Source organism: Thrips palmi, unplaced genomic scaffold (genome assembly GCF_012932325.1).
Source record: "Thrips palmi isolate BJ-2018 unplaced genomic scaffold, TpBJ-2018v1 HiC_scaffold_18, whole genome shotgun sequence".
In the NCBI taxonomy this organism is placed as follows: Eukaryota; Metazoa; Arthropoda; class Insecta; order Thysanoptera; family Thripidae; genus Thrips; species Thrips palmi.
This window is the reverse complement of record NW_023144627.1, coordinates 20,549,348-20,576,017: the sequence shown is the minus strand read 5'-3', so window position 1 is coordinate 20,576,017 and position 26,670 is coordinate 20,549,348. Positions and strand designations below refer to the sequence as shown.

Sequence of the window (26,670 nt, the reverse complement as noted above, 5' to 3'; positions counted from 1 at the left end):
GCACTGCGGGAATGGCGCATCATTGCCCAGCGGTACAATGTAGTTCAGTGTGCAAGCTACCAGGTGCCAACTGGTCTTACTTCGGCGTCTTGGGCCCGCCGAGACTCGTTTCCAGGACCGAGAGCCCCAAACATTCCGAACCGTCCTGGAAACGGGTGACAAACGTCGCCAATGACACCCGTTTCCAGGACCAAACGGCAAACTGGTTGAATTTCGCCACTCCCGTCCTGGAAACGGGTGTCCGGCTACCTCAGGGACGCGTTACGGCCCTGAATCTTTCAGGACAAAGTCTAACCGTGCAGCCAGCCGTCGACCGACGGGCCGCCGAACCCCGCAAGTTCGTTAGGGTTGGTTAAGGTCCGTGCGGCAGGTTTCCGACGGAGTTAGTGAGATGAGAGCTTGCGGTGCTCCTGCGGCTGTGGAACACATTAGAGTTTGCAGGGGGGCCCGACGGGCTGGCCCCCCCCGCCCCCCCCCACCCCACCCCGCCCCCCCCCACCCCGCCCCGCCCCGCCCCCCCCCCCCGCCCCCCCGCCCCGCCGCCCCGCCCCGCCGCCCCGCCGAGCAATCCGAGGCGTTGACCGCGCTCTGATTGAGGATGTGGCCGTCTCTGTGCGGTGGGGTTGGTACCGTCTGGCGGCTGCGCCTGGCGGGCCTGGCGGCACGCACCACACACTGGCAAAAAAAATAAATTAGAAATCTGAGGTCCGTCTGCGTGGATTCCAGCGATTTTGCCAGGAGCAAAGTGACCGCTGCTTCGACCGAGAGCGTTTCGCGTCATCCTCACGACTGGGGGGGGGGGAGGGGAGAGGAGAGAGAGATAAAAAAGAGAGAAGAGAGAGAGAAGAGAGAGAGAGAGAGAGAGAGAGAGAGAGAGGAGAGAGAGAGAGAGAGAGAGAGAGCGCATGGCCCTTACGAGCACTGAGAATGAAAAAGTCATGATCAATACCCAATTTTGGGCGAGGTTTACTTTCTCACCCAAATTTGGGCGAGGAATGTTTCCTCGCCCAATTTGGGCGAGGAAAGCTTCCTCGCCCAATTTTGAGTGAGGAAGGGGGTATCAGCTCCCTATATAGCACCATAGTATTATGAAACCCCAAAATTTGGGGGAGGAAACTTTCCTCACCCAAATTTGGGCGAGGAAAATTTCCTCACCCAAATTTGGGGAATAAAGAATTCCTCGCCCAAAATTTTAGTCATGATCATGACTCTTTCATTCTCAGTGAGTCCCCTCGGCAAAACTCTGCTGAATATCAATCCATCGTCTGCAAGGGGCATCAGCTGGAGCGGCACGGCAATTTCGCGCAGCGGTGTCTGTCGCTCCGTCTCTCTCGCACTCGCGGGGCGCGCCGCCACGGGAGCGAGAGAGACGGAGCGACGGATCGGCGCGCGGCACGGAATCAGTCTACACGAGAAGAGGACGCCACCGGAGAGGAGTCTCACAGTGTGGGGCCGCTCCGTCACCGTCAGCCCCCGCCCCCCCTCCGCGTTGCTTCGTGTTGGACCATGTTCACGGCATGTGCTCCCGATGGTGCCCGATCGTTCATGGCTGCCTTCATGGCTGCCTTCATGGCTGCCGGCGCGACGCCGTCTGCAGAAACTGCCGCATAATTTCCGGCGGGCTCTCAAATATCCCTGGCGGTGGCCGAACCTGCCGGCGGGAGTCTGCCAGTGTTGCCACATTAGCGCGGGAAACTTGAAAACTCCCGGCGGGTGTCGAATAAGGGGCGGCCAACCTCAGCAGAGCTCCGATACCATTGTCACTGAGGTCTGGAGACAAGGGATGTGTCAGGAGACTTTTTGGGCAAAAACGTGTTTTTGAGCGTTTTTTTTTAGAAAATTCAACCAAATTTCTGAAATTGTTCTAATGCATCTCAGCAGCAACTTTTATGCGGAAAATTAATCATTTTTTTTTCAACGAGAGTCCCCAAAATATGGTCGACATCTGGATGCAACACTTGAAAAACTTCCCTTGTGAGGTTGGCCACCCTTTTTGACACCAGTGCATCGCGGAAAGGTTTGCGTTCGGCAAGGTTGGTGGCCCTGAGTGGTAGCACTCCCCCCACTTTCCGAATCTCCTCCTCCGCCGGCCGCGCCGTCCAGGCCGTCACCGCGTCCCACAGTGGGCCAGAAGACTGGTGGAGGCGGCTAAAACTCTAGAAGCGTTTTGAGCTCCAGAGTCGCCAAATGGGACTCGATCCGAACGTATGACCCCACCGATGGATTCCTCGTTCGGAGAGCAATCCATTGGTGGGGTCACACGTTCGGTTCGAGTCCTGTTCAGCGACTCTGGAGCTCAAAACGCGTCTGGACTTTTGGCCACCTCCACCGGTCTTCTGGCCCACTGTGCGTCCTCCGCCAGCACGGCACCCCTCCACCAAATTTCCCGCCAGGAATAGCCACAATTTCCCCGCGAGGGACAACACCAGAGAGTCCGTCCCGGCTTCGAAGGAGAGACGAAAAAGGTGAGGAGAGACACACTGCAAGCGACACGACACGACGCGGTGCGCCGCCACGTCGCCTCGCGATGACCGCAAAAGCAGCACCAAGTGGAAAGGAGGAGGGGGGGGGGGGGTTGGAAATGACGGTAAAGGGGGTCACTCGGAGACGTCCCCGAGGGCTCGGCTTGCCTTATCTCCACCGAACTCAACTGCCTAGTTCCCGCGGGAGCACGGCGCGCCCTCCCGCAGCGTCTCAGAGAGTCTCCAAGGGCGTCTCCGAGAATCTCTCCTGGCGGGGCTCAAAAGAGAAGAAACCTCCTCAAAATGTCTGCCGAAATCTTCCTAACAGTAACCCCAACTACCGAAGTCACCCCAAGTCTGCACAGTGGGCCAGAGGACCAGTGACGGCGGTCAAAATCCCGGACGCGTTTTGAGCTCCAGAGTCGCTGAATGGGACTCGAACCGAACGTGTGACCCCACCAATGGATTGCTCTCCGAACGAGGAGTCCATTGGTGGGGTCACACGGTCGGTTCGACTCCCATTGAGCGACTCTGGAGCTAAAAACGCGTCTTGGCCGCCTCCACCGGTCTTCCGGACCACTGTGGTCCTCCGAAGAGTCGCCCGAAGTATCCAAAAGCCTCCCCAAGAGTCACCCCAAGGCCCCCGGAGGGCCTAGCGAACTTGCGCCCCGGAAGGGAACGCATGGATTGAGTCCGGGCATAGATAGGCCGTGCCCAATTAGCACAAACTCGTCATACTAACGCCGCCACACTGGCAGCGCCGCCGGCCGGCCCGACTGAGCAATATTCGAGGACTTGGGGGACTCGCCGCGCTCCGGGGCCTTGGCCGGCGGGACTCCGGGGCCGGACTCCGGGCGGCGACCCACTGCCCAATCAGCTCGCAATTATAGAAGGACAGGAAGCTGGACCGGGAACCCGGCTCCGGGAACCCGGCTCCGGGAACCCGGCTCCGGGAACACGGCTCCGGGAACACGCCCCCGGACACGCTGTTTCCGGTCAGCCCCCGCGGGGTTAGCTGCCGGAAACCGGCCGCGAGGGCCCCGGACGAAAACTCGGTGCTCGGGCCTCGCCGGGACGGCCGGGGCTCGAACCCTTGCCTTTTTGTGATGCCGCTTGATCATGCCCACGCCGCAGGGCTCCGAGCACGTCGACGTGGGCACGCTCCTGGAGCCGTTGGTCCAGGCCAGCGCGTCCACCTCCAGCACCAGCGTCTCCGACCACCAGCCTACGGTCTGCAACAGAGAGGCCAAAACACGCGCTTGTTATACACTGAAAAAAAAATACCACAACAAAAGTACACAAATTGCTGGCAAATTTTTTCAGGAATTTATTGTACTAGTGCAGGGCTCAGGGGTCACCAGCTCGATGTGGGATCATTTGACAAATACTTTTTCGACCAACTTTGTGAGGTTACAGGTCCCAAAATCGTTGAGGTTAAATCCGAGGAATGAAGGAGTAGAGTCTTAAGGACACTAGGGCGCTGAGAGAGGCCTTTCAGGACAACTAGATTGAACGTAGTGGTAGCTCGAAGTCAGCAAAAACCTGTGGCTTCTTTCCATCACTTCCATCACTTTTTGACCATATTTGCGAGGCCGAGCGCTGCGAACTGATTCCGAGAATCGTTCTCGTCGGTCTGTCTCTCTCGCACTGATGGTGCGGTGCCTGTAGGTGCTAGAGAGAGAGACAGAGCGAGGAAAACAATTCTCAGAATGAGTCTGCTGTTGGTGCGCGGATTCGCGAAACACCGCGATCCCTTTTGTGCTCGGTGGAAACTCATCGCCTGGCAGTGACGTCATATGACGTCATGCTCCGCTCCGTTTGGAGCAACCGTATTATTAATCGGACTGCACACAGCGCTACCTGCCAGACAAAGCCCGAGAGCCAGAGGCGGGCTGGGCTGGCGGCCAAAGGAGCAATCGGTCGAATGCACGACGGCACGACGCTCAAAGCGGCCGATGGCTAATAGATGTCGCTGGCACGTCGGCTGTGCTGCAGTGCTGCCATTTTCATGAGGCCCCGCACAGTGGGCTAGAAGACCGGTGGAGGCGGCCAAAATTCCAGACGCGTGTTTTGAGCTCTAGAGTCGCTAAATGGGACTCGAGCCGAACGAGGAATCCATTGATGGGGTCACACGTTCCGTTCGAGTTTCATTTAGCGACTTGGAGTTCAAAATGCGTACCGAGTTTTGGCCGCCGGCGCCGGTCTTCTGGCCCACTGTGCGCCCCTCTCGCCAAACAGTTGGCTGCAGTGCTTTCGGACTGGCCTTTGGGCTCCAACAGTTGGCTCCACTGTGCGCAATATTCTCAATCCCTCCCTGCAAAGTTTGATGGCTTGACAAGTGGGGCAGCGACGGGGCGACGGGGCGACGGGGCGACGGGGCCAAGGCGTCCAAGACGGTCCAGAGTCCGGGACTCGGTCCAGACGCGGCACAGTGGGCCACGGGCCAGACGACCGGTGGAGGCGGCCAAAATTATAGACGCGTTTTGAGCTCCAAAGTCGCTAAGCAGCACTCGAACCAGACGTGCGACCCCACAAATGGATTCCTGGTTCGGAGAGCAAACCAACGATACGCTGCGAAATTCGAAGTTGTAAATACAAAGCCGCGTGTTTTCGCTTTGCAGTTTGTGAACTGCGCTCAGGATCGGCCACCCCGTGGACTCCTCGCAGCGAATGCCCACTGGCCGCCGGGGCCTCGGCGGGCACGGCCACCACACCACAAAAATGCAATGCAATTTCGTTTGGACGCGCCTCGGAGGAAAAGGGCGGCTCCAGAATAGTTGGGGAATCTTGACGATACTTTGAGGCCGGCCGACGCTCCCCTCCGTGGAGCCCCATGCGGGGTGAGGGGCCGCTCCGGCCCTCCACACACAGTGGGCCAGAAGACCGGCGCAGGCGGCCAAAACCCCGGACGCGATTTGAGCTCCAGAGTCGCTAAGCAGGACTCGAACCGAACGTGCGACCCCACCAATGGATTGCTTTCCGAACGAGGAATCCAATGGTGGGGTCACACGTTCAGTTCAAGTCCCGCTTGACCTCTCTTTTTGAGCGGATGGGATTGGGTTGGAGTTGGGGTCAGCCGAAAGTCGCACTCAAAGTCACGCGATTTCTGAAATACAGTGGCGTGCCGGGACCTGCTGGCGGGACTCGTCCACCCAAACTGTACCAAGTTGATTTAATATCTTATCCCGCACTGCTGCGGGTGCCGGCGGGCGCTGCGTCGCCCCGCCGACCTTGGAGGCTCTACGCCACACTGCTTTCCGAACGCGACGCGTCAGTCAGCTTCGCACAGTGGGCCGGAAGACCGGTGGAGGCGGCCAAAACTCCAAACGCGTTTCGAGCTCCAGAGTCGCCAAGCAGGACTAGAATCGAGCATGTGACCCCACGAATGGATTCCTCGTTCGGAGAGCAGTCCATTGATGGGGTCACACGTTCGGTTCGAGTCCCAGTTAGCGTTTCTGGAGCTCAAAACGCGTCCGGGGTTTCGGCCGCCTCCACCGGTCTTCTGGCCCACTGTGGGCCGCATAGAGAGCGGTCAGCGCGGCGAGGGTCGGCGCAAAGTGGCCGCGGTGCGAAAACGACCCCCAGGAGTGCCAGGGGCAGGCCAGGGGCAGGCGCGGCTCGTCGCGCCACGCCCGCCAGGTCTCGCTTCTGAATCGCCAAAAAGAGGGGAAAGATGTTGACTTTCGCCAGGATTCTTTCCGTATGGCCAAGTTTGTGGGAGCATTCCTTTGAGCCCCACCGGCCCCGCCCCGGCCCGCCCTGGCCCGCACAGACTGAATACGAAACCTCACCTTGTACACGTAGCCGGAGGAGTTTTCGGCGCGCTGGTAGTTGCTGATGTCGTAGCGCGCCAGACCGTCGCCCATGCGGTTGAACTTGACTTGGGTGCCGGCCAAATCTGCAACAGAGAGCGCCGCGGAGTTCAAACACCAAGCCGACACAAATTTTAAAAAAATATCACAAAATTCAGAAGTGTTTTTTAAGTTTGCAGTCTGATTCATAACATGTTGCTAGCTTGAACGCTTAAGCTCTGAGGGAAACCACGCCGCAATGAGGTCCCTACGCAGGGCCCACAGTGGGCCAGAAGGCCGGTGCAGGCGGCCAAAACTCCAGACGCGTTTTGAGCTCCAGAGTCGTTAAACAGGCCTAGAACCGAACGTGTGACCCCACCAATGGATTGCTCGTTCAGAGAGCAATCCATTGGTGGGGTCACACGTCCGGTTCGAGTTCCATTAAGCGACGCTGGAGCTCGAAACGCGTCAGGGGTTTTGGCCGCCTCCACCGGTCTTCTGGCCCACTGTGGGGCCCCAGGACGCAGAAGCGACTCAAAAGAAACACGCTCGAGGGATTTAAAACGGGAGAGGAAGACTTCCTTTTGGCGGGCCGGGTAGCCTTGCAGAGTGAACTCAGCTGCAGCAATTATTTTTCGTGGGTAAGTCGCTGCAAGGCAGAGCAAGGCAGGGCGAGGCAGGTAAGCTGGGTGCCGTGATAGCGGCGCGCCGCGAGACACACTGCACCGCAAAACGAGACATGCTAATCCTCCAGAAACGCCCCATTCGTCTCCAGGGGCTCCAGCACAAAAACTGCCAGTGGGGCGGACGCGTTTCGAGCTCCAGAGTCGCTAAATGTGACTCGAACCGAACGTGTGACCCCACCAACGGATTCTTCGTTCGGAGAGCAATCCATTGGTGGGGTCACACGTTCGGTTCGAGGCCTGCTTTGCGACTCTGGGGCTCAAAACGCGTCTCTGGAGTTTCGGCCCGCCCCCACCGTCTTCTGGCCCACTGTGCGACGGCCCCATCCTTTCTCGTTACAGGATGAATCCTGGACGAATCCCGAAGGATCGCTGCCTGTAATCCTGGCAGTGTGTTACAGAGTAGGATCGACGCCAGGCGCGCTGTCGCGCCGACTGCGCCGGTTTGAATGCTGGAGGGGGAGGGTGGGGGTGGGGGTGAGATTCCAGAAATCCAGACTACCACTTCCGCGCGTCGCGCCGGGGGGAACGCCAGCGACGCCAGCTCCACCTGGCTGGCAGGAAGAGCCTCTGCCGGAGCGCCGTCTGTCTCTGTCGCTCTCACAGTGTGCTGGATGTCTCGGAGGCGCTCCCACACGGCAAGAAGTGGTTCGCCTCCAACGGCCCAGTCTAAGTACACGGTCGGCGTGAGGGAAGGTCTTGCGCTCCGCCGCGACGGGGCGGTGTCATGGTGAGTCACCGAACAGGCGGTGTGGCGCGTTTTGAGCTCCAGAGTCGCTTGAATGGGACTCGAACCGAACGTGTGACTCCACCAGTGGATTGCTCTCTGAACGAGGAATCCACTGGTGGGGTCTCACGTTCGGTTCGAGTCCCATTTAGCGACTCTGAGGCTCAAAACGCGTCTAGAGTCCCCGGAGCCCGGCCCGGCCCCTGCGAAGCCTGGGGTACGCCAGCCCGCGACGCACCTGGGTGCTACGGCCTCCGTGCTGCCTACCCTCTCCATCACAGGGGCTCCGTAGGGCCTCGGCCCGGCACGGGTGGAACAGGTACCGAGAAAGGACTCAAAACTGTCTCATCAGAACTATTTAACCAGCTCATGGAAGTTTCGCACAAACTTCCCATGATTACAAGAGATTTTTAAAAAGACTTCGGGAAACCCGGGTGAAAAAGCCGTGCCTTTTCCCTACCCAATTTTCTGTCGTACGGCTTTTCTTTTTTAACAGTGGGGGACGCAGCCGGCCTGCATAGAAATTGGCCCATTGGGCGATCTTTCGACACGGGTGCGGTCCGGCTACGTCCGGTGCGGCCAGGCCGGCTGTTCGGAGAATCCCCTCTCCCCCAGGCTAAGCGCGCTTTTACCTTCTTCGCTGCGTCCGTGCAGGGCCGTCGCCGCCCCGTCCTAACGCTGCCTGTTCTTTTTCATTGCACTGAACACGGCCAAGACAGTGCAGCGGGCCGGAAGACCGGTGGGGGCGGCCAAAACTCTAGACGCGTTGCGCTCCAGAGTCGCTAAGCAGGTCTCGAACCAAACGTGTGGCCCCACCAATGGATTCCTCGTTCGGAGAGCAATCCATTGGTGGGGTCACACGTTCGGTTCGAGTCCCATTTAGCGACTCTGGAGCTCAAAACGCGTCTAGAGTTTCGGCCGCCTCCACCGGTCTTCTGGCCCACTGTGAGGCAGCACGCTGATCCCCGCGGAGGTCCTTGCCCTGCGCCTAATTACTAATTACCTCGCAGCGCGTCCAGCAGTGTCGCGAACCTGATGACTGATTAATAAGGACGGAAGGAAACCCCTCGGCGTCGCGTCCATTCCGCCCCACCTGAAGAAGCAGGCGATTCGATCTCGCCGCTCGGGTCGGCCGCAGCGCGCTGCAGCGCGCCAAAGCGTCGGAGACTGGTCGGAGATCTTTGTCGGCCCGAGGAATAAACTTTTATTGAACAGTGACGCGGTCAGCGCGGCCAGCAACGCTCGAAGAAAGGCGTAAAAGGCACGCCTCAGACGAACCGTTCAAGCCGGAAAGAGAAAAACCCCGAGCAAACCGCACCCCGCCCCGGCCCAAAACCTTTCAACATTTTCTCTGTGAAATTGCCTGTATCCCAGATTGGGCTTGGTCCTGCTGAGCGCACGGCCCGGCACGGCACAGTGGGCCAGAAGACCGGTGAAGGCGGCCAAAACTCTAGACGCGTTTTGAGCTCCAGAGTCGCTCGAACCGAACTAGTGACCCCACCAATGGATTGCTCTCCGAACGAGGAATCGATTGGTGGGGTCACACGTTCGGTTCGAGTCCTGTTTAGCGACTCTGGAGCTCAAAACGCGTCTAGAGTTTTGGCCGCCTCCACCGGTCGTCTGGCCCACTGTGCACGGCCAGGCACGGCCGCACGGTGGGCCGTTTCACGAGGCACTATAGGATGCTTCCCCCCGTCCCCGCCCCTGGGCCCGTTTTCCCGACGGGCTGGGCCCGGCCAGGGGCGGCCAGGAGGGCCAGGCCTAGGTACGCTGAGCCCCCTTGAGCCGGCGTGTCGTTCTCCTGAGTGCGCTTTGCTGTGACATCCCGTAGCCCGGCTACGCTGGGCCCCGCTGGGCCCCGCTGGGCTCGCCGGGCTGTCCAGGCCGCCGTGGCGGGGCCTCCCGCGGCCGGCCCTCGCCTCGCCTTGCCTCGCCGGAACGGGGCTGCTTGATCGAATTGAGCCACCGCGCCCCGCCAGCGCGGCGCGGCCACGCACCGCCCCGCACCGCCCTCCCTGCATGGCCAAGACGGATATACGCCGCCGGCCCGCCGCCCTGCCGGCACAGCGCATGTCGCGGGGAAGCCCCCCGGAGATGCGCTCTGTCCACCGTGTCCACGCTCCGCACAGTGGGCCAGAAGACCGGTGGAGGCGGCCGAAACTCCAGACGCGTTTTGAGCTACGGAGTCGCTAAGGAGGACTCGAACCGCACGTGTGACGCCACCAATGGATTCCTCGTTCGGAGAGCAATCCATTGGTGGGGTCACACGATCGGTTCGAGTCCCATTTAGCGACTCGGCAGCTCAAACCGCGTCCGGGGTTTTGACCGCACCGGTCTTCTGGCCCACTGTGCTGGCCGGAAAGCGCCGCGGGCAGCCTTCCAAAGAAAGCGGCCCCTACCGAGCCAAGCCTGGCCGAGCCCCGCCGAAAGAAACCTGCCGCTCTTTCGGCACTTGAGGTCAACGGGCGCATCCAGAGGGGAACGCCTTCGAGGGCCCACAGAACAACTTTTTGCCTGACGCCACACAGCACACGGTGCCAGAAGGGCAGCCTACACTGTGAATCCAACACGCTTCGGAACGAAGCGGCACAGCGCACAGTGGGCCAGAAGACCGGAGGATGTAGCCGAAACTCTGGACGCATTTTGAGCTCCAGAGTCACTGAACAGGACTCGAACCGATCGTGTGACCCCACCAATGGATTCCTCGTTCGGGGAGCAATCCATTGGTGGGGTCACACGTTCGGTTCGAGTCCCATTTAGTGACTCTGGAGCTCAAAACGCGTCCGGGGTTTCGACCGCCTCCACCGGTCTTCCGGCCCACTGTGCGCCCCACACTGCAGGAAGGGACTGGTCCCGTCAATTTGCGGCGTCGCGTTCACCCTCTCTGCAGTCAACAGGCGCAGGGCTGCTCGGCACGGAGCCGCCCGCACCGCACGCCCGCAACTTAGTCCACAGTGCAGTGCGCAAACAGTCGAGGCACGCATGCGATGCGGCAAGTGCAGGCGCTTGCAGTGCAGTGCTCAGTGAATCCTCGCCGTTCGATGGTGTTCCAGTGGCAGTCCACGTCCACATCTCCCATTTCTCCACTCTCCCACCGCCAGTGACCGGGCCTGAGAGAGAGAGAGAGAGAAAGAGAGAGAGAGAGAGAGAGAGAGAGAGAGAGAGAGAGAGAGAAAGGGGAGGGGAGCGCGTCGGCCTCACCGAAACCAAAACCGATACAAGCCAACCCGAACCGCAGGCCGCCCTCAAAAAGAACCGGCCGTGTGGCCATCGGAGCCACAACACGCCACGCCACGCCACGCCGCCCGCACGGCACCGCACGCATGCAGGAGTGAGTCTATACACTGTTAGTTCACGTGATGCGTCCTTCGCGAGAACGCGTCAAATTTGTCAGCCTTCAGCGCGACTTTACCTCTGCGTGTTATTATTTAAAGTGTGCTGCCCTTTCTTTAAACCCGGCCTAAAAAGGGGATGAAAAGGAAATAAGATACAAGAGTGGGCGAATGAAAGGGAAACGGGACACCCAGGAAGCCGGTCTCGCGTCCCCCTTTTCTTGCCGCGTTTTCCGGACGGCCGGCCTCTATGGCTCCAGAGACCTGGGCCCGTTTCCGGCTCAGCTATGCAAAGGCAGAATGGATGACCTCTAGGGGCAGTCCGGCCCCGTCCGGCCCGGTCCGGCCCAGCGCCCACGCCGCCCGGCCCGCCTCGCTGTCAAGCGTGGACCCTTTTAATTTGAAATCCTTCTCATAACATAGAGCAGGTGAGTGCGGTGCTATGTTCTCACCCACTTTGCGTGGAGCATTAAGCACAAAGAAAGGGCGAAACGTGGAAAGAAAAAAAGATTCGCTATCAGGGACGCACAGCAACGTCGCGAAGCAACAGCGGAAGGCCTATGCTAGACGCCTCTAAAAAGTATTTTATTTACTTTTTTTTCAAAAAGGAGAACAGTTTTACGCCAACTGAACAGAGGAGTCCTTGGTTGATTCATGCCAGAGGGCCCCGCCGCTCTGTCTGTCTGTCTCTCTCTCTCTCTCACACACATGAAGGACCTCCCCCAACTGTATCCCCCTCCCACCCCCTCCCACTGTTTGCCGAACTTTTTGATACCCATTGCGCTGATCCAACTGGAGCATCGCAGTCCAGGCCCCGGTCTGTCCGTAAAATCCCGCCGGCTGAAACAGTCCACCGGATAGCACGCTCGGAGCCCCTGGCCCTGGCCACTGCCAGTCCGTTCCCCTTTTCCTAGAAAAGGCCCCGAGTGAATATTTCATTTATTTATTTCCAGGGCGTTCTGACTTTTCGGGGCGAGTACATCCCACCGAGGATCGTCAGTGAAACAAAATTAAACAAAGCAAAAAAGAGTTTTAAATAATTTCACAGAGTCTTTAGCCGGTGATGGGTACGTCAACTGCAGCGCCCGAGAAAGAACGTTGTGCGCGAGTGGAAATCGAATGGATGCCCGCCGCTCTCCACACCGAATTGACCATTGTCGTGTTCTATGTAAAGCGTCTGCAAAGCAGCTTCCCTTTGCCATGAGTGGCCATGTCGGGGCTGCTTGGCAGGGCGTGGGCGAACAGTGGGCCAGAAGACCGGTGGGGGCGGCCGAAATTCGAGACGCGTTTGGAGCTCCAGAGTCCCTAAATGTGACTCGAACCGAGCGTGTGACCCCACCAATGGATTCCTCGTTCGGAGAGCAATCCATTGGTGGGGTCACACGTTCGGTTCGAGCCCCTTAGCGACTCTGCAGCTCCAAACGCGTCTGGGATTTGGACCGCCTCCACCGGTCTTCTGGTCCACTGTGCGTGGGCGTGGCGGTTCGCCTCAGGTGGCCACGCGAGATCAATGCGAACAGTGTGCTCGCATCACGTAGGTCGAAATAATAACGTGAAGCGGGGCAGGCAGGACGAGGAGGTTGTTTGCCCAAACGCAGACAGGCTGACCTTGCCGCGTTGCTTTAACGCTACACGGCCGTTTCCACCCCACTGCAAACTAATCCTCGTTCTCTGTCTTTCGCACTGACAAGGTTTACCACGAATTTCCCCGCCAAATTGCGGCACCACACTGGCAAAGCACCGTGACAGTGTAGCCCCCTCGACGTAACGAGAAAGAAGAGTCCCCATTCTTCGTTTCATTTTTTCCCCCGGCGGGGACACAGTGGCTGTAACGCGCGAGTGCCAAGTCAAATCAAGTCAACTGCCGGACTGACTGTAGGGGGAGTGTGTGGCTCTGGGGCCACGGCCACAGCGCTGTGCAAAGCTCTGTCGCCATCAGAATATCGTTACGCCTCTCTCTCTCTCTCTCTCTCTCTCTCTCTCTCTCTCTCTCTCTCTCTCTCTCTCTCCCTCTCTCTCTCTCTCCCATACTCTCTCTCACCTTCGCAGATGACTCCGTGTATCGCTGTCTCGCTCGCTGACGACGGAGCAAGAAGCGAGATCAGGAAAGGATACCCGGGGGGGCGAAAGTGCGCCCGGATCGCGAGATAAGTCTCCAAGTTGCCTCATCCCGGAGTTGAGCGCATTCCCGACTCGAGTTCAGACGAGGCCAAGGACGACACCTACAAGTCACAGTGGGTTCGCCAGAGAAGACCGGTGGAGGCGGCCGAAACTCTAGACGCGTTTTGAGCTCCAGAGTCGCGAGACGGGACACACCTGCCGGTTCGGACGCGAAAATATTTTTTCCCCTGCACACCGTTTAGAGTCCCGACCCTCATGTGGAATTAAATCAATTTGCGCGTGCGGGGCGCCGCACCGGTCCGAACGTTAATCCCTATCGCCGTCTCTCTCTCTCTCTCTCTCTCTCTCTCTCTCTCTGACTCTCTATCTCACTCTCACGCAGCTGGTGTCTCTGCGAGAGAGAGAGAGAGAGAGAGAGAGAGAGAGAGAGAGAGAGAGAGAGAGAGAGAGAGCGCCCACGGCACAGCACCTGCAGATGAGGGGAGGGGGTGACCCTCCGGGAAATATTTGCCTGGATTATGATGGGTATTGGTGTTTATTTGGAACGCAGGGACGCGGAGATGGGAACGGTGTCGGGGGTCGGCAGGCTGGAGGGGGGCGCGGTCTCTGTGATGGTGGATCGGACTGGACGGACCGTGTGGAGAGCTCGGGCCAGGATCCGGAGGAAATTTCGTGTGAGCTTGGCGATACGATTGGCACAGCAGTTGAAATTTTACAATCACACATGAGACGCGGACTTTGTTCACCACTCTGTCCCTGGAACGACCCTTGCGCTTCGCCATCGGAGCACAGTGGGCCAGAAGACCGGTGGAGGCGGACAAAACTCGAGAGGCGTTTTGAGCTCCGAAGTCGCTACCTGGGACTCGAACCGAACGTGTGACCCCACCAATGGATTGCTCTCCGAACGAGGAATCCATTGGTGGGGTCACACGGTCAGTTCGAGGCCTGCTTAGCGACTCTGGAGCTTCAAACGCGTCTAGAGTTTTGGCCGCCTCGCCCGGTCTTCTGGCCCACCGTGCGGAGTTATCGCCTTCCCACCTCTCTTCGTTTTAACTCGGCTGCCACTCAGGGTGCTCGCTACCAAGTCGACGTGGCCAACAAAATTCGGGCGAAAACTGAGCGACGGGATTTGATGCGGGGCGTGGCGGGGTAGGGTGGGGCGGTGCCTGCCAAGAGGGTAGTGGTGTTTGGCACTGGCAGGGGTCCGGGTCGACGAGGCTAGGGCCTTCTTGCAGGCCTCATTCCGAGCGGGGCATTAACACAAGCAGCGCCAAGCAAGGCCAGGCCAGGCAGGGACCCGCGACAAATCAGGCTGCACACCAACACACTCCTGTCAAGCGACGTCACGGCCACTGTAAGTCTTCACTTTAATTAAAGGTAAACTCGGCAGGCACGGCCAAAAATAAAAAGTGCACCCGAGGCGAAGAGGGCGGGGGGATGAAATCTGGCCGCCGGCTCACGCGCGTCAGACCGGGGGCTCCGGTCTGATTTTCGGCGCGAATCCAGAAGTCGAGAGGATAATCATGTCACGGGAGTGCCATCCCGACTGTCAGACCGCTCAAAATGACGCGCTGGCCCCACACTACCAAACCCTCAACCTCCATTGGTCCTTAATCTGCGAAAACGCCCGTGATAGAAGCCAAAAGAGGTCGCGCTTTCGTTGAGAAACCTCCGCATTCGAGAGTGCTTGCAACCAGACATTTTTTCTACATACATGTAAAAAAGTTGGATAAAAAAAATTGTTTTGTAAAAAAAAAACTTAAATATTTTTTTTAGATCCAAGAAGTTATTTTTTGGGTGTGGGCCGCAGCTTTCTGGGAGAGTGACGCGAACAACCGTTTCCCAAATCACCAAGCGCCAGCGGCAAAAAAAAAAAACAAACAAAAAAACACCCACACGCACACACACGGAAGAGCTGGAGAAACAGGATTACGCGCGCGGCTACCCAAAAAGCAGGTGAGGACGCCCGATAGGCTGGCGGGGCTTTCAAAAATGAGCTTACTGATCGGACGCGGAGTGGGAGGGGGAGGCAACGATTCGCGGGAAAAGTCAACGCGGTGGCACACAGTGAGCCAGAAGATCGGTGGAGGCGGTCAAAATCCCAGACGCGTTTCGAGCTCCAGAGTCGCTAAGCAGGCCTCGAACCGAACGTGTGACCCCACCAATGGATTCCTCGTTCGGAGAGCAATCCATTGGTGGGGCCACACGTTCGGTTCGAGTCCTGCTTTGCGACTCTGGAGCTCAAAACGCGTCTAGAGTTTTGGCCGCCTCCGCCGGTCTTCTGGCCCACTGTGTGGCAGGTCCGCAGCAGAGTCGCTCTGCCTCTCTCGCACTCACGGGGCGTGAGGCGCGACAGGGACGGAGCGACGACTCTCGGAATCAGTCTGCTGGGCCTTGTTTCCCGGCAGCCTGATGGCAGAGATGGGGCGTGAGGCATGGCGGGCCCTCTGCCCCTCCGCCATACATCTCGCCATATCAGTGCGTGGCAGGGCCGGCCAGACCGCGGACCAATATTTTCAGACGCGTCCTCGCGTCAGATTTGTCATTTGAGCGACCGCATGCGTTGGCTTATGACACGGCACTGCTCACCTTGCGCTGCACAGTGGGCCAGAAGACCGGTGGAGGCGGTCAAAGTCCCGGACGCGTTTTGAGCTCCTGGGTCGCTAAACAGGCCTCGAACGGAACGTGTGACCCCACGAATGGGTTGCTCTCCGAACGAGGAATCCATTGGTGGGGTCACACGTTCGCTTCGAGGCTTGTTTAGCGACTCTGGAGCTCAAAACGCGTCCGTGACTTTGACCACCTCCACCGGTCTTCTGGCCCACTGTGCGGCGCACCGCGTGTTGTTATGCAAGCGGCAGGAGGCTGCGTTTACAGTGCAGGGACGCGCGTGCCCGATGGAGTTTGCATGTCGACGTGGATGTCGCGTGGAGTGCGTTCTAATCGCGCTCAGGCCAGCCACTGTCCACCTCCAGTGGTTAATTCACGCTGCATCCAGTCTGCATGAGTCAAGCTGGCTTCTGGAATCGATGTGGGCTCCTGCTGTAGACAACATTCATTCCCGGGGAAGTCCGCCACATGTCATGGTGGGAATTCAAATAAACCCCTGGCACTCGTTCGTCCTTTTCCCCCCCTTTTTTTTCGTTTTTGGTCCAGGCCGATTTGCTGGTGTCGTGACAGTGTAATGGGTTGCGCGGCCAACGCCTGTTCCTCTCTGACACCCAAGTATCATCAAGACAGTCAATCACCCGGGCACGCTCTAGCCGGGCCGGGCGAACATTCATTGCCCGACGTTGACGGCACAACGCACGGGCAATGGGCTGTTTAAGTGCCATTTCATCTGCGTGCCTTTTTGTAACGCGTGGTTTCTTTTTTGTTTTTTTACTTTGTTGTACACATCATGATGATGCATGGGTACAATTCGCCGCCGCCGAATGCGCGCGGACAGGCATTCCTGGCAGCGAAAAAAAGGTCAGAGTGACAGCCGAGAAATTCGAGGGTTTTCAAACTCGACAACTGTTCAATATATCTGTAGCAGGGTCACTGGAAAACAGCAACGGTCAAGGTCAGCACCTCACAAACGAAGTTCGCGACTTTAGCCGACACTTAAGATACCTTGACGTATTTCACCACGGTTTTTTTTTCCATTTCAGTACACTCCGTATCTTTAACACAGCTTAAAGTTTTCCTTTCGCGGATAGTAAAATACACCCACCAAAAAATGCGCGCAGGTCGCAGGACGAGGCAGTCCACCCTTGTTTGTTTTTGCAGTGCATGTCCCGTCTCCTCTTCCGGGTCCCTCCGCCATCCTCGGAAGAATGTTTCAATTTGGACACGACTGTCCCGCCAAGCCGTACGCCCTGTGATGTCCGGATGCGTGGAGCGCAGCGTCCAATAAGCTGCGGGCCGCCTCCCGAGACCGGCCACAGTGGGCCAGAAGACCGGTGGAGGCGGCCCAAACCCCGGACGCGTTTTGAGCTCCAGAGTCGCTAAATGGGACTCGAACCGGACGTGTGACCCCACCAATGGATTCCTCGTTCGGAGAGCAATCCATTGGTGGGGTCACACGTTCGGTTCGAGTCCCATTTAGCGACTCTCGAGCTCAAAACGCGTCCGGGATTTCGACCGCTCCGTCGGAGCGAGCTAGACGTTTCTCCTGAACCGCAGACAGGTTCTGAGCAGTGAGTCCGTCTCTCTCGCACGTCACGGCGTGTCTCGTGAGTGCGAGAGAGACGGAGCGGACCACACGGTAAAAACGGAACCTGGTTTTCCCAGGAACACCCTGGAAATCGCCTATGTCTCTACCATAGGCTTCCTGGGAAAACCAGGTTCCGTTTTCACCGTGCACTTCGCCGGCGGCAGCTGGCGCGCCCTTTAAAGTCTGCGCCGGCCAACTTTTTGAATATCAGAGCAGAGCTGCGAAGCTGTGCAAAGCTGTGCAAAGCGGAGCGGACTTTTGCTCACACGAGTCGCTCGATGCGAGCTTATTGGGCCGGAAGCACCCGCGCGTGGCTGGCTGCGCCACGGCGGGCTGCAAACTGACTCGTTTCTAGGAAGAGAAAGACCGGTGCAGCCCTTGTAGCACGCTCAAAAAAAGTTTGACCCGAGAAAAAAAAAAATCATGCGAGGGAGCCGTCGACAAAAGTGCAGTTTAGATAATGATTTTCCAGGACACGTTGCTGGACACGGCTGCGGTGGGACGAGTAGCCCAGAGAACGAGGCTCCGCCCATAAATAAAAGCTTACACTTGAAGCTGTCGCGGCGCGCTCAAAACAATGAAGCAGGAGAGGCTCATTTTTTCCACTTTGCGCCGCAACAGCTGATCTTCTCAGAGCTCCGCGGCTCCACGGCTCCGCGGCCGAAACAAGAACAAGGCAAAGTTTAGCGCTTCTTTTCCGCGTCGACGGATGTGGCTGCCCTCAACTTTGCAGCTCCATTTTGCCGCAGCGACCACTTTTTTTTTGCAAGTGTCTTTTTGGCGCGAAATTGTCGCGTCCGTTTCAACTAAATTATGAAAATTCCACTATCGTCGTGCTGCCCTGCAGGTCTCGCTTCGGAAGCCTCCGCACAGTGGGCCAGAAGACCGGTGGAGGCGGCCAAAACTTCAGACGCGTTTTTAGCTCCAGAGTCGCTAATTAGGACTCGAACCGAACGTGTGACACCACCGATGGATTCCTCGTTCGGAGAGCAATCCATTGGTGGGGTCACACGTTCGATTCGAGTCCCATTTAGCGACTCTGAAGCTCAAAACGCGCACGGTTAGACTTGGCCCTGAAAGATTCAGGACCGTAACGCGTCCCTGAGGTCGCCGGACACCTGTTTCCTGGACGGGAGTGGCGAAATTCAACCAGTTTGCCGTTTGGTCCTGGAAACGGGTGTCATTGGCGACGTTTGTCATCCGTTTCCAGGACGGTTCGGAATGTTTGGGGCTCTCGGTCCTGGAAACGAGTCTCGGCGGGCCCAAGACGCCGAAGTAAGACCAGTTCGCACCTGGTAGCTTGCACACTGAACTACATTGTACCGCTGGGCAATGATGCGCCATTCCCGCAGTGCGTTTCATGGAAAAAATCGGCAGCAAAAAGTGGCAATACGAAAGTCTCAAGGAGACCCGCCGATCAGCTTCGGTGTTCTTATGGGAACCGGGGTCATTCCATGTGAAATCGACAAGGTTCAAATCGACCAGTGCTCCGATTTTGATGAAACTTGCAGCGATTGTTGGTCTTATGGTCCCATTGAAGTTGCCAAAATATTTTGGTCGAAATGTCAAAGGGGTCTGAGTAGTGCACGATTCAATTTTTTTCACTTTTTGTGAATGGGTATCCGTTTTTTGCTAATATCTCCGGAACTATTCGTCGTACGACAAAAATGAGTACACCGTTGGAAAGAGGAGAAAAAACTGAATAAAATCAAAAAAAAATTATTTTTTTTGGAGAAAAAAAATTTTCTTTTATACTAAACTCAAACTTTCAAAGTTATGTTTGAAACTGTTCCCCTTCATCAAAATTGACATGCTATGGCTCAAAAAGTAGCTTTACCCTTCCCCTAAACGAAAATGTCAATCATACAAAGTACTTTTTTTCGTTTGGGAGAACGAGCGATTTCCGTGGACCTCTGCACTGGATCCGGGCCTACCCTCTGCCTGAACGGTGCACAACGGCCCGGCGCTGTGGCACCGCGGTGTCCTGCCACCCACCCCCATCCCTTTCCGCAGTTCCCAGAGCAGAAGTAGGGGCGCCTGGAGGGTAGGCCGCACCCCGCACGCCGCCCCGGGCTCCCACGGTCACCGCCCAGCAGGTAGGCAACTCATCCTACGTTACTACCCCTCTTCCCCTGTCCCCTCCCCCTACTCCATCTCCTTCTTGACCTTCAAATTTTCAGTATGGCCCTAGGCGAGAGTTTGTGTTGCACATTGTCAAATGTTTGTTACCAGACTGAGATTTCTTTCAAATTGTTAGGAAATTTAAATCGAACACAAACTTTAAAATGCTGGGTGTTTATTCAAAGTTGTTTTTATACATAAAAATTATCTGACCTTCCTCTGAACCTTTAAAGTAGTATAACTGTAGCTGCAAGTTATACCTTGCTTCAAAACATATTTTTTTTCTTAGATTTTAATTTTACATCTGCTGCCTTAGCATCACTTACTCGAAGTTTCACAATTGTCCCTTTGGCTTGAAAGTACGGATTAACTAGACTTACAATGTCATGTAGACTAACAATTATAACAATATCAGTAAACTTGTAACTTCTTGGTTGTCCAGTAGCTTCCATAACTTGAACCGAAAAGTTTTCATCCTCTTCATGGAATTCAGATACGCAGCCTAGCTTCCAGGAATTTTCGTCTTCTGTAAATGTTACAAATCCTTTTACCTCACTATAGTCTAGTTCAAATTCTTTGGTACATATCTTCTTAATATTAAATTTTGTATCTTGTGAATACAACTTAAGTAAGATATCCTTTGATGGCACTCTAGGAATTAAAGCATGGTGGGATTTGATTCCATCAATGTCAAAAGCTGTCTCAAATCTCACAAGTAAAGCCTTTTCATTTTCAATAACTTCTTCTTTCGGAACCCATTTAGCAGTCACTCCTTGAATGTTTTTAGACACCCAATCATAGAAATCATATGCAATTGTTATTTGTGGGTCTTTTGCTGTTAAGCGTAGGCAATGCAACATTGTAGTATGTTTGATCATGCCGCCCACACCATCACAGGCAGTTTTTCCATGGCTCGTAGCATAAAAGTGCCATTCTGCAGGTACTCCAAAATCCCTTTCATGAAACCATACATTGGCGGCAGCTTTTTTATTTTTGTACTGAGCAGCACAACCGTCTGAAAAGTATTTGATTTTAGCCAGCTTTATCTTGAGGTCCTCAGTTATATGACGGATCAATTTTTTCTGAAATGTATGCACTGCAGCAGTACTATGATCCAAGTGATCTGATATCAAAACAAATGCTGAGTGGCATACTTTGCCCTCTGCATCTTTATAATAAATCAAACAGGGATGCAATGTCGCCTGTTTATTATTAAAGTACCACCCCTGGGAGCTATTTTGTACAACAAAAGAGAAATTTTCTGCAAAGTCAACATTAACAACAACTTCACCATCTTTTAAATTTTCAATTGATTCCTTATAGAAATTTGCTTGCACTTTGCTAATAAAATCATGGGGTATGAGACTTTCAATCTGCGATATAAACTCAGAAATAAAATCATCAGTAGATTTACTTAAAGTTACAATATTTGCCCGGTCTGTGGACTCCCACTGGTTGTAAACCACAGTGGAAATCATTTCTGAGTCAAAATAAACTTCCAATTTTTCCTGTAAAACAGTGGAATCACAACAGTCATTACATCTTCGAAAAAAACAGTCTTCACTAGGCTCTGAGCATAAAAGCAACTTTTTGCACGCTTTTATATTTTTTAATCCAGCTTCACTTAGATTTCCCGCTTCAAACATAAGTTCTGGATTCTGATGATAGGTGCACACACAAATCACATGAGTCCCGGCACTACCAGCTAATACACACTCTTTTGGTCTCAGTTCACAAAATTTAGCTAAAGAGACTTTGTGATCAGGGTGTTCTTCTTTAAACTTTTGATGCAAGCAACTGAGAGTAGACAGCACTAGTCTTTTAGTTTTCTTCACTCTCTTCCCGTCCACTAAAACACTCAGTACATCTTTGGCTCCAGGGAGAGGCCGACTTATGTCGTCCCTGTAGTAGAATTTGGTGATCAGCTCCACTGTCTCAGGTGAAAGTTTGCGTCCCACTTTAGGACCCGGGCCACACAGAATACCCTTGTCTTGCACTAGTAGACGGCTTTTCCTCGCCATGTAGTTGGATACCCCAAATGTGCTTTCAATCCTGGAAATGCTCCAACTTTTTGGTACAACTGATAAAGCTAATAATTTTTTATCGGGCTGGGGATGACAATCAATAAATTGCTGTAGTTGGCCTATTATTTCTCTGAAGTATGCTGCATCTTCGTCCTCAGTTAGTTGTTGATCAGAAAATTTTGTCAGCGCTGCTCTTATTTTCTTCATAACTTTACGCCCATAGCTCTTCTGAGTCTTTAATTTCCTTTCATTAACAGGAGAGAATCCAAGAGAGGACAGCCAAGTATTTAATCCATCAATACTCTCCTGAAAAAACTCTTCTTTAGAAGCCTTATTATCAGCAGGTACAGTGGGAGTTGTAATATCACTGGGGGCCAAAGTAGACCCTACACTAGGTGACGAAAATATAGGAGGGTTGGAAATTGAAGCCGGGTCAGGAGCGTTGCTTGAAGATTCTTGAGCAGCCTTTTCTGCGGCAGATTTTTCAGCAGCTTTGATTTTAGCGTTCAGGTCAATCTTGCACTTGACACACACTTTCTTGCCGGGCACCAAAGCAAGTCCAATAGTTTTGGCACTGTCCCGCATTTGGAGTGTAATAACATGCAATTGAGGAGTGCCAGTTTTTTTCTTTTTGGCTGGAGGGCCATCATGAACAGATGTTGACTGATGAAGACAGCAGTTTTTCTGGTGTGCTTCAAAGCGGTGAATGAACTTAGTGAAATGTCCATCACAAACATACTGCAAACTCTTTCTGCAGCCACTTCTGATCTTGAGCAAACGAATCCTTTCTGGAGATAGGCTGGCTCTTGCAGTGAAATCCCCAGAGCAGGCACCAACATCAGGAAGATGTTGTACCTTTCTCAGGAAACACTTCTTGGTGTCTGCTCGGCCCATTGTGCAGGGGAAACCTGAACCACAAAGAAACCAAACCTCAAAATAAAACAAGAAGCGTCATCAAACCAAAGCACAATCCTATAATATCAGATTTTTTAAAAAAGAGAAAGAACTCGTACACAAGAAAATTGGACCTTTTCAGGGCATAAAATCGACTCAAAGTCAATGCTCAAAAAATATTTACTCCAACAAGTAGTCGGTGCAGAAAGTAAACAAACCAAGACAAACGAACAACAACAAGTTCGTCTTGTCGCCACAGCCCAAACACTGGCAGCACCGTCGGGGGGAATGCCGTTTTCGCATCAACTTCGGCTGCACTTCGGCTGCGCCACGAAGCAAGGCTCGGGGTGAATAGGAAGGGTTGCCTACCTGCTGGGCGGTGACCGTGGGAGCCCGGGGCGGCGTGCGGGGTGCGGCCTACCCTCCAGGCGCCCCTACTTCTGCTCTGGGAACTGCGGAAAGGGATGGGGGTGGGTGGCAGGACACCGCGGTGCCACAGCGCCGGGCCGTTGTGCACCGTTCAGGCAGAGGGTAGGCCCGGATCCAGTGCAGAGGTCCACGGAAATCGCTCGTTCTCCCAAACGAAAAAAAGTACTTTGTATGATTGACATTTTCGTTTAGGGGAAGGGTAAAGCTACTTTTTGAGCCATAGCATGTCAATTTTGATGAAGGGGAACAGTTTCAAACATAACTTTGAAAGTTTGAGTTTAGTATAAAAGAAAATTTTTTTTCTCCAAAAAAAATAATTTTTTTTTGATTTTATTCAGTTTTTTCTCCTCTTTCCAACGGTGTACTCATTTTTGTATTACGACGAATAGTTCCGGAGATATTAGCAAAAAACGGATACCCATTCACAAAAAGTGAAAAAAATTGAATCGTGCACTACTCAGACCCCTTTGACATTTCGACCAAAATATTTTGGCAACTTCAATGGGACCATAAGACCAACAATCGCTGCAAGTTTCATCAAAATCGGAGCACTGGTCGATTTGAACCTTGTCGATTTCACATGGAATGACCCACCGGGCCTTCATCCGACGCATCCCTGCCGCGCAATTCGACAGATTAGTGGAGTTCGTATTGGGCTGGCCCACCCGAAGTGCGCGCGGTTTCTGTGGTACAGTGAGAGTCCAGATTCAGAGGCCTTACCTCAGAGGGGTCACATTGGGTATTTGAACCCGCGACCCCGAGTGCCGAGTCTAGTCAACTCCTCTACCCTGACCGCTCAGCCACCGAACCAGCTTGTCGGCGGCGATGTCGCAACTCCTCTTGAGCTGCCGTTCGAGAAATCTGGTCCCGAAAAAAGGGTACCTGGAGCGGTCTGGAACCCGGGACCTGCCGCTTCCCACATCATGCTCTTAACCACTGAGCCACCGGGACGCCATGGCACCCGCCCTGCCTGCGCAGGTACCCAATCTTCTGTGGATATACCTCCCCAAGCAATTGGTCGCCGAAAAAATTGTATATACTACCGGTCCCGAACCCGGGACCTCCCGCTTCCCGCGACATGCTCTTAACCACTGAGCCACCGGCACGCCATGGCACCCGCTCTGCCTGCGCAGGTACCCAATCTTCTCCGGATATACCCCCCCCCCCAAGCAATTGGTCGCCGAAAAAATTGTGTATACTACCGGTACGACGGCCTCGCGGCAGGAGAAGCGCGACGGCCTCGCGGCAGGGGAAGCGCGACAGTGTCGCGGCAGGGGAAGCGCAACAGTGTCGCGGCAGGGGAAGCGCGACGGCCTCGCGGCAGGGGAAGCGCGACATTGTCGCGGCAGGGGAAGGGCGACACTGTCGCGGCAGGGGAAGCGCGACAGTGTCGCGGCAGGGGAAGCGCGACGGCCTCGCGGCAGGGGAAGCGCGACGGCCTCGCGGCAGGGGAAGCGCGACGGCCTCGCGGCAGGGGAAGCGCGACAGTGTCGCGGCAGGGGAAGCGCGACGGCCTCGCGGCAGGGGAAGCGCGACGGCCTCGCGGCAGGGGAAGCGCGACGGCCTCGCGGCAGGGGAAGCGCGACAGTGTCGCGGCAGGGGAAGCGCGACAGTGTCGCGGCAGGGGAAGCGCGACAGTGTCGCGGCAGGGGAAGCGCGACGGCCTCGCGGCAGGGGAAGCGCGACGGCCTCGCGGCAGGAGAAGCGCGACAGTGTCGCGGCAGGGGAAGCGCGACGGCCTGGCGGCAGGGGAAGCGCGACAGTGTCGCGGCAGGGGAAGCGCGACAGTGTCGCGGCAGGGGAAGCGCAACAGTGTCGCGGCAGGGAAGCGCGACAGTGTCGCGGCAGAGGAAGCGCGACAGTGTCGCGGCAGGGAAGCGCGACGGCCTCGCGGCAGGGGAAGCGCGACGGCGTCGCGGCAGGGGAAGCGCGACAGTGTCGCGGCAGGGAAAGCGCGACGGCCTCGCGGCAGGGGAAGCGCGACAGTGTCGCGGCAGGGGAAGCGCGACAGTGTCGCGGCAGGGGAAGCGCGACGGCCTCGCGGCAGGGGAAGCGCGACAGTGTCGCGGCAGGGGAAGAGCGACAGTGTCGCGGCAGGGGAAGCGCGATGACGTCGCGGCAGGTGAAGCGTGACAGTGTCCCAGTGACAGTAGACGATACTTCAAAAAAATTTATAATAAAAATATAGGGTAGGTCAACTGTGGGGTAGGTCAACCTTTTTTGTTAATATTTATAACACTATTATTTATAGTCCCATATTTTTATTCAAATATTTATATTAATATTTTTATTAATAAATATATTGGTAGGTCAACTGTGAGGTAGGTCTAATGAACAGCCCCGCATCATGGGTCTTTTCACGCGGTGCTGACCAGAGGAATCTGCCCTGGAACCATGCGTCAAGCCAGCCCGCGCCGCCATGACACCGCCCCGGCACGACTCACTGTTTAAATGGAATTCTTTATCGAGTTCTGTCAATTTTAGGGAAACTCCGTCGGCATCGCCGGGACCGAAAAACAACAGACGGCGTGACGTCCGCAACTTCCAACCCCTTTTTTTCCTCTCTTGTTTTTCTCGCTTTTTCTTTTCCATTAGAAGGAAAGCCGTGCCGCCGACTTGCGACAGAAAGTGGCACTCTGGTGCGCTAATTAGAAGCAGTTACCATTGTCAATACACCGCAAAGGACAAACTGCTTTAAGGCGGAGCAAGGCGCGAAAAAAAAAAAAAAAAAAACACAAGTGGAAGAGAGATAGACGAATATAGTAAGACTGCCGGGGTCTAATAATTGCTTGAGGGATCCAGATAAGTCCATCTGCCGTCCGCAGATACACTTGACAATGGCGATGATTGAGTTGCGGGACGGGGAGAGTCAAGTGCAGTGGGGGAAGATTCTTCCCGGGGTCCGCCGTGCCCCAGCGTTGGCGGATGGACAAAATCCTGCGAAATGTTTGTAAATCCAGACTGCACAACATACACATTTTCATCCTGAGCACCCCAAAAAATGGTTTCTTGGATCAAGAAAAAATTAACTTTATGGTTTTTTTCAAAAAAAAATTTCTTGAGCCAAACTTTTTTTTCCAATAACAAAAAAATTTCTTGAATGAAGATTTAAAAAATAAAAAAGAAAAAAAAAGAAAAGATGAAGCTAAGAAACCTTTTTCCTAGGTGAGGGTCGACTCAAACCTTACATTCCTGGCAAAAAAACTCCTTCTCCTAATCTGGCTCACTTTTCTCAAGAGCCTGCTGCCTTCTGAAAGGGACAATGCCTTTCGGAACCCAGGTAGAACTTCGCGCGGGAATTTAACAACTCTAAATAATGAGTTCTGCTCTAGCCGTATAATACTTTTTGATGGGCGAGGGCGTAAAACGACGCTGGCCAGAACCGGCCGCGACAGACATAAAAATGACAAAATTAAAAGTTTGATCATTCGACGGGGACGGCTCCGTCCGCGGCAACTAGCTCCACCACACTGGGAACGTAAAATCCGTAACCTATTCCACTCGCTTTGGTACTCGGCCCACAGGCGTGACCCTTTCTTCATTTCAAATATGCTAATTTTCGCTAACCATTCCGAAAAAAAAATGAACGCATCATTTGAGGCCCGCGTTTCGCCGACTCCTCATTACACCGTGACGAAAGGTTGGCTCGCTCGACCCGCTCAGATATTGTAATTAATGAATGCGAAATACTGCTAATGAATAATTATGGCTGTGTTGCGAGGAGAGCCTGCGCCGAGGCCTGGGCGACACGTCGGGGGCGTCAGACGGAGCACCGCCGCGGCCAGGTAGTCTTCTCTCTCTCTCTCTCTCTCTCTCTCTCTCTCTCTCTCTCTCTCTCTCCCCGCGACACGCCGCATGAACCGCCAGCCCGCCAGGGCCCTAGGCCCG

General features: G+C 55.1%; 1 protein-coding gene across 1 annotated transcript in view; it reads right to left on the bottom strand.

The window, feature by feature from the left end:
* The window catches only part of LOC117644780 (metabotropic glutamate receptor-like), a 68,070-nt gene that overhangs the window by 18,663 nt on the left and 22,737 nt on the right, over window positions 1-26,670 (bottom strand). The window contains exons 4-5 of the mRNA XM_034384398.1: window positions 6,254-6,360; window positions 3,560-3,694 (exon numbers count right to left, since the gene is read on the bottom strand). Coding sequence (XP_034240289.1) covers window positions 3,560-3,694; window positions 6,254-6,360 — 242 coding nt within the window. The remainder of the gene's footprint in view (window positions 1-3,559; window positions 3,695-6,253; window positions 6,361-26,670) is intronic.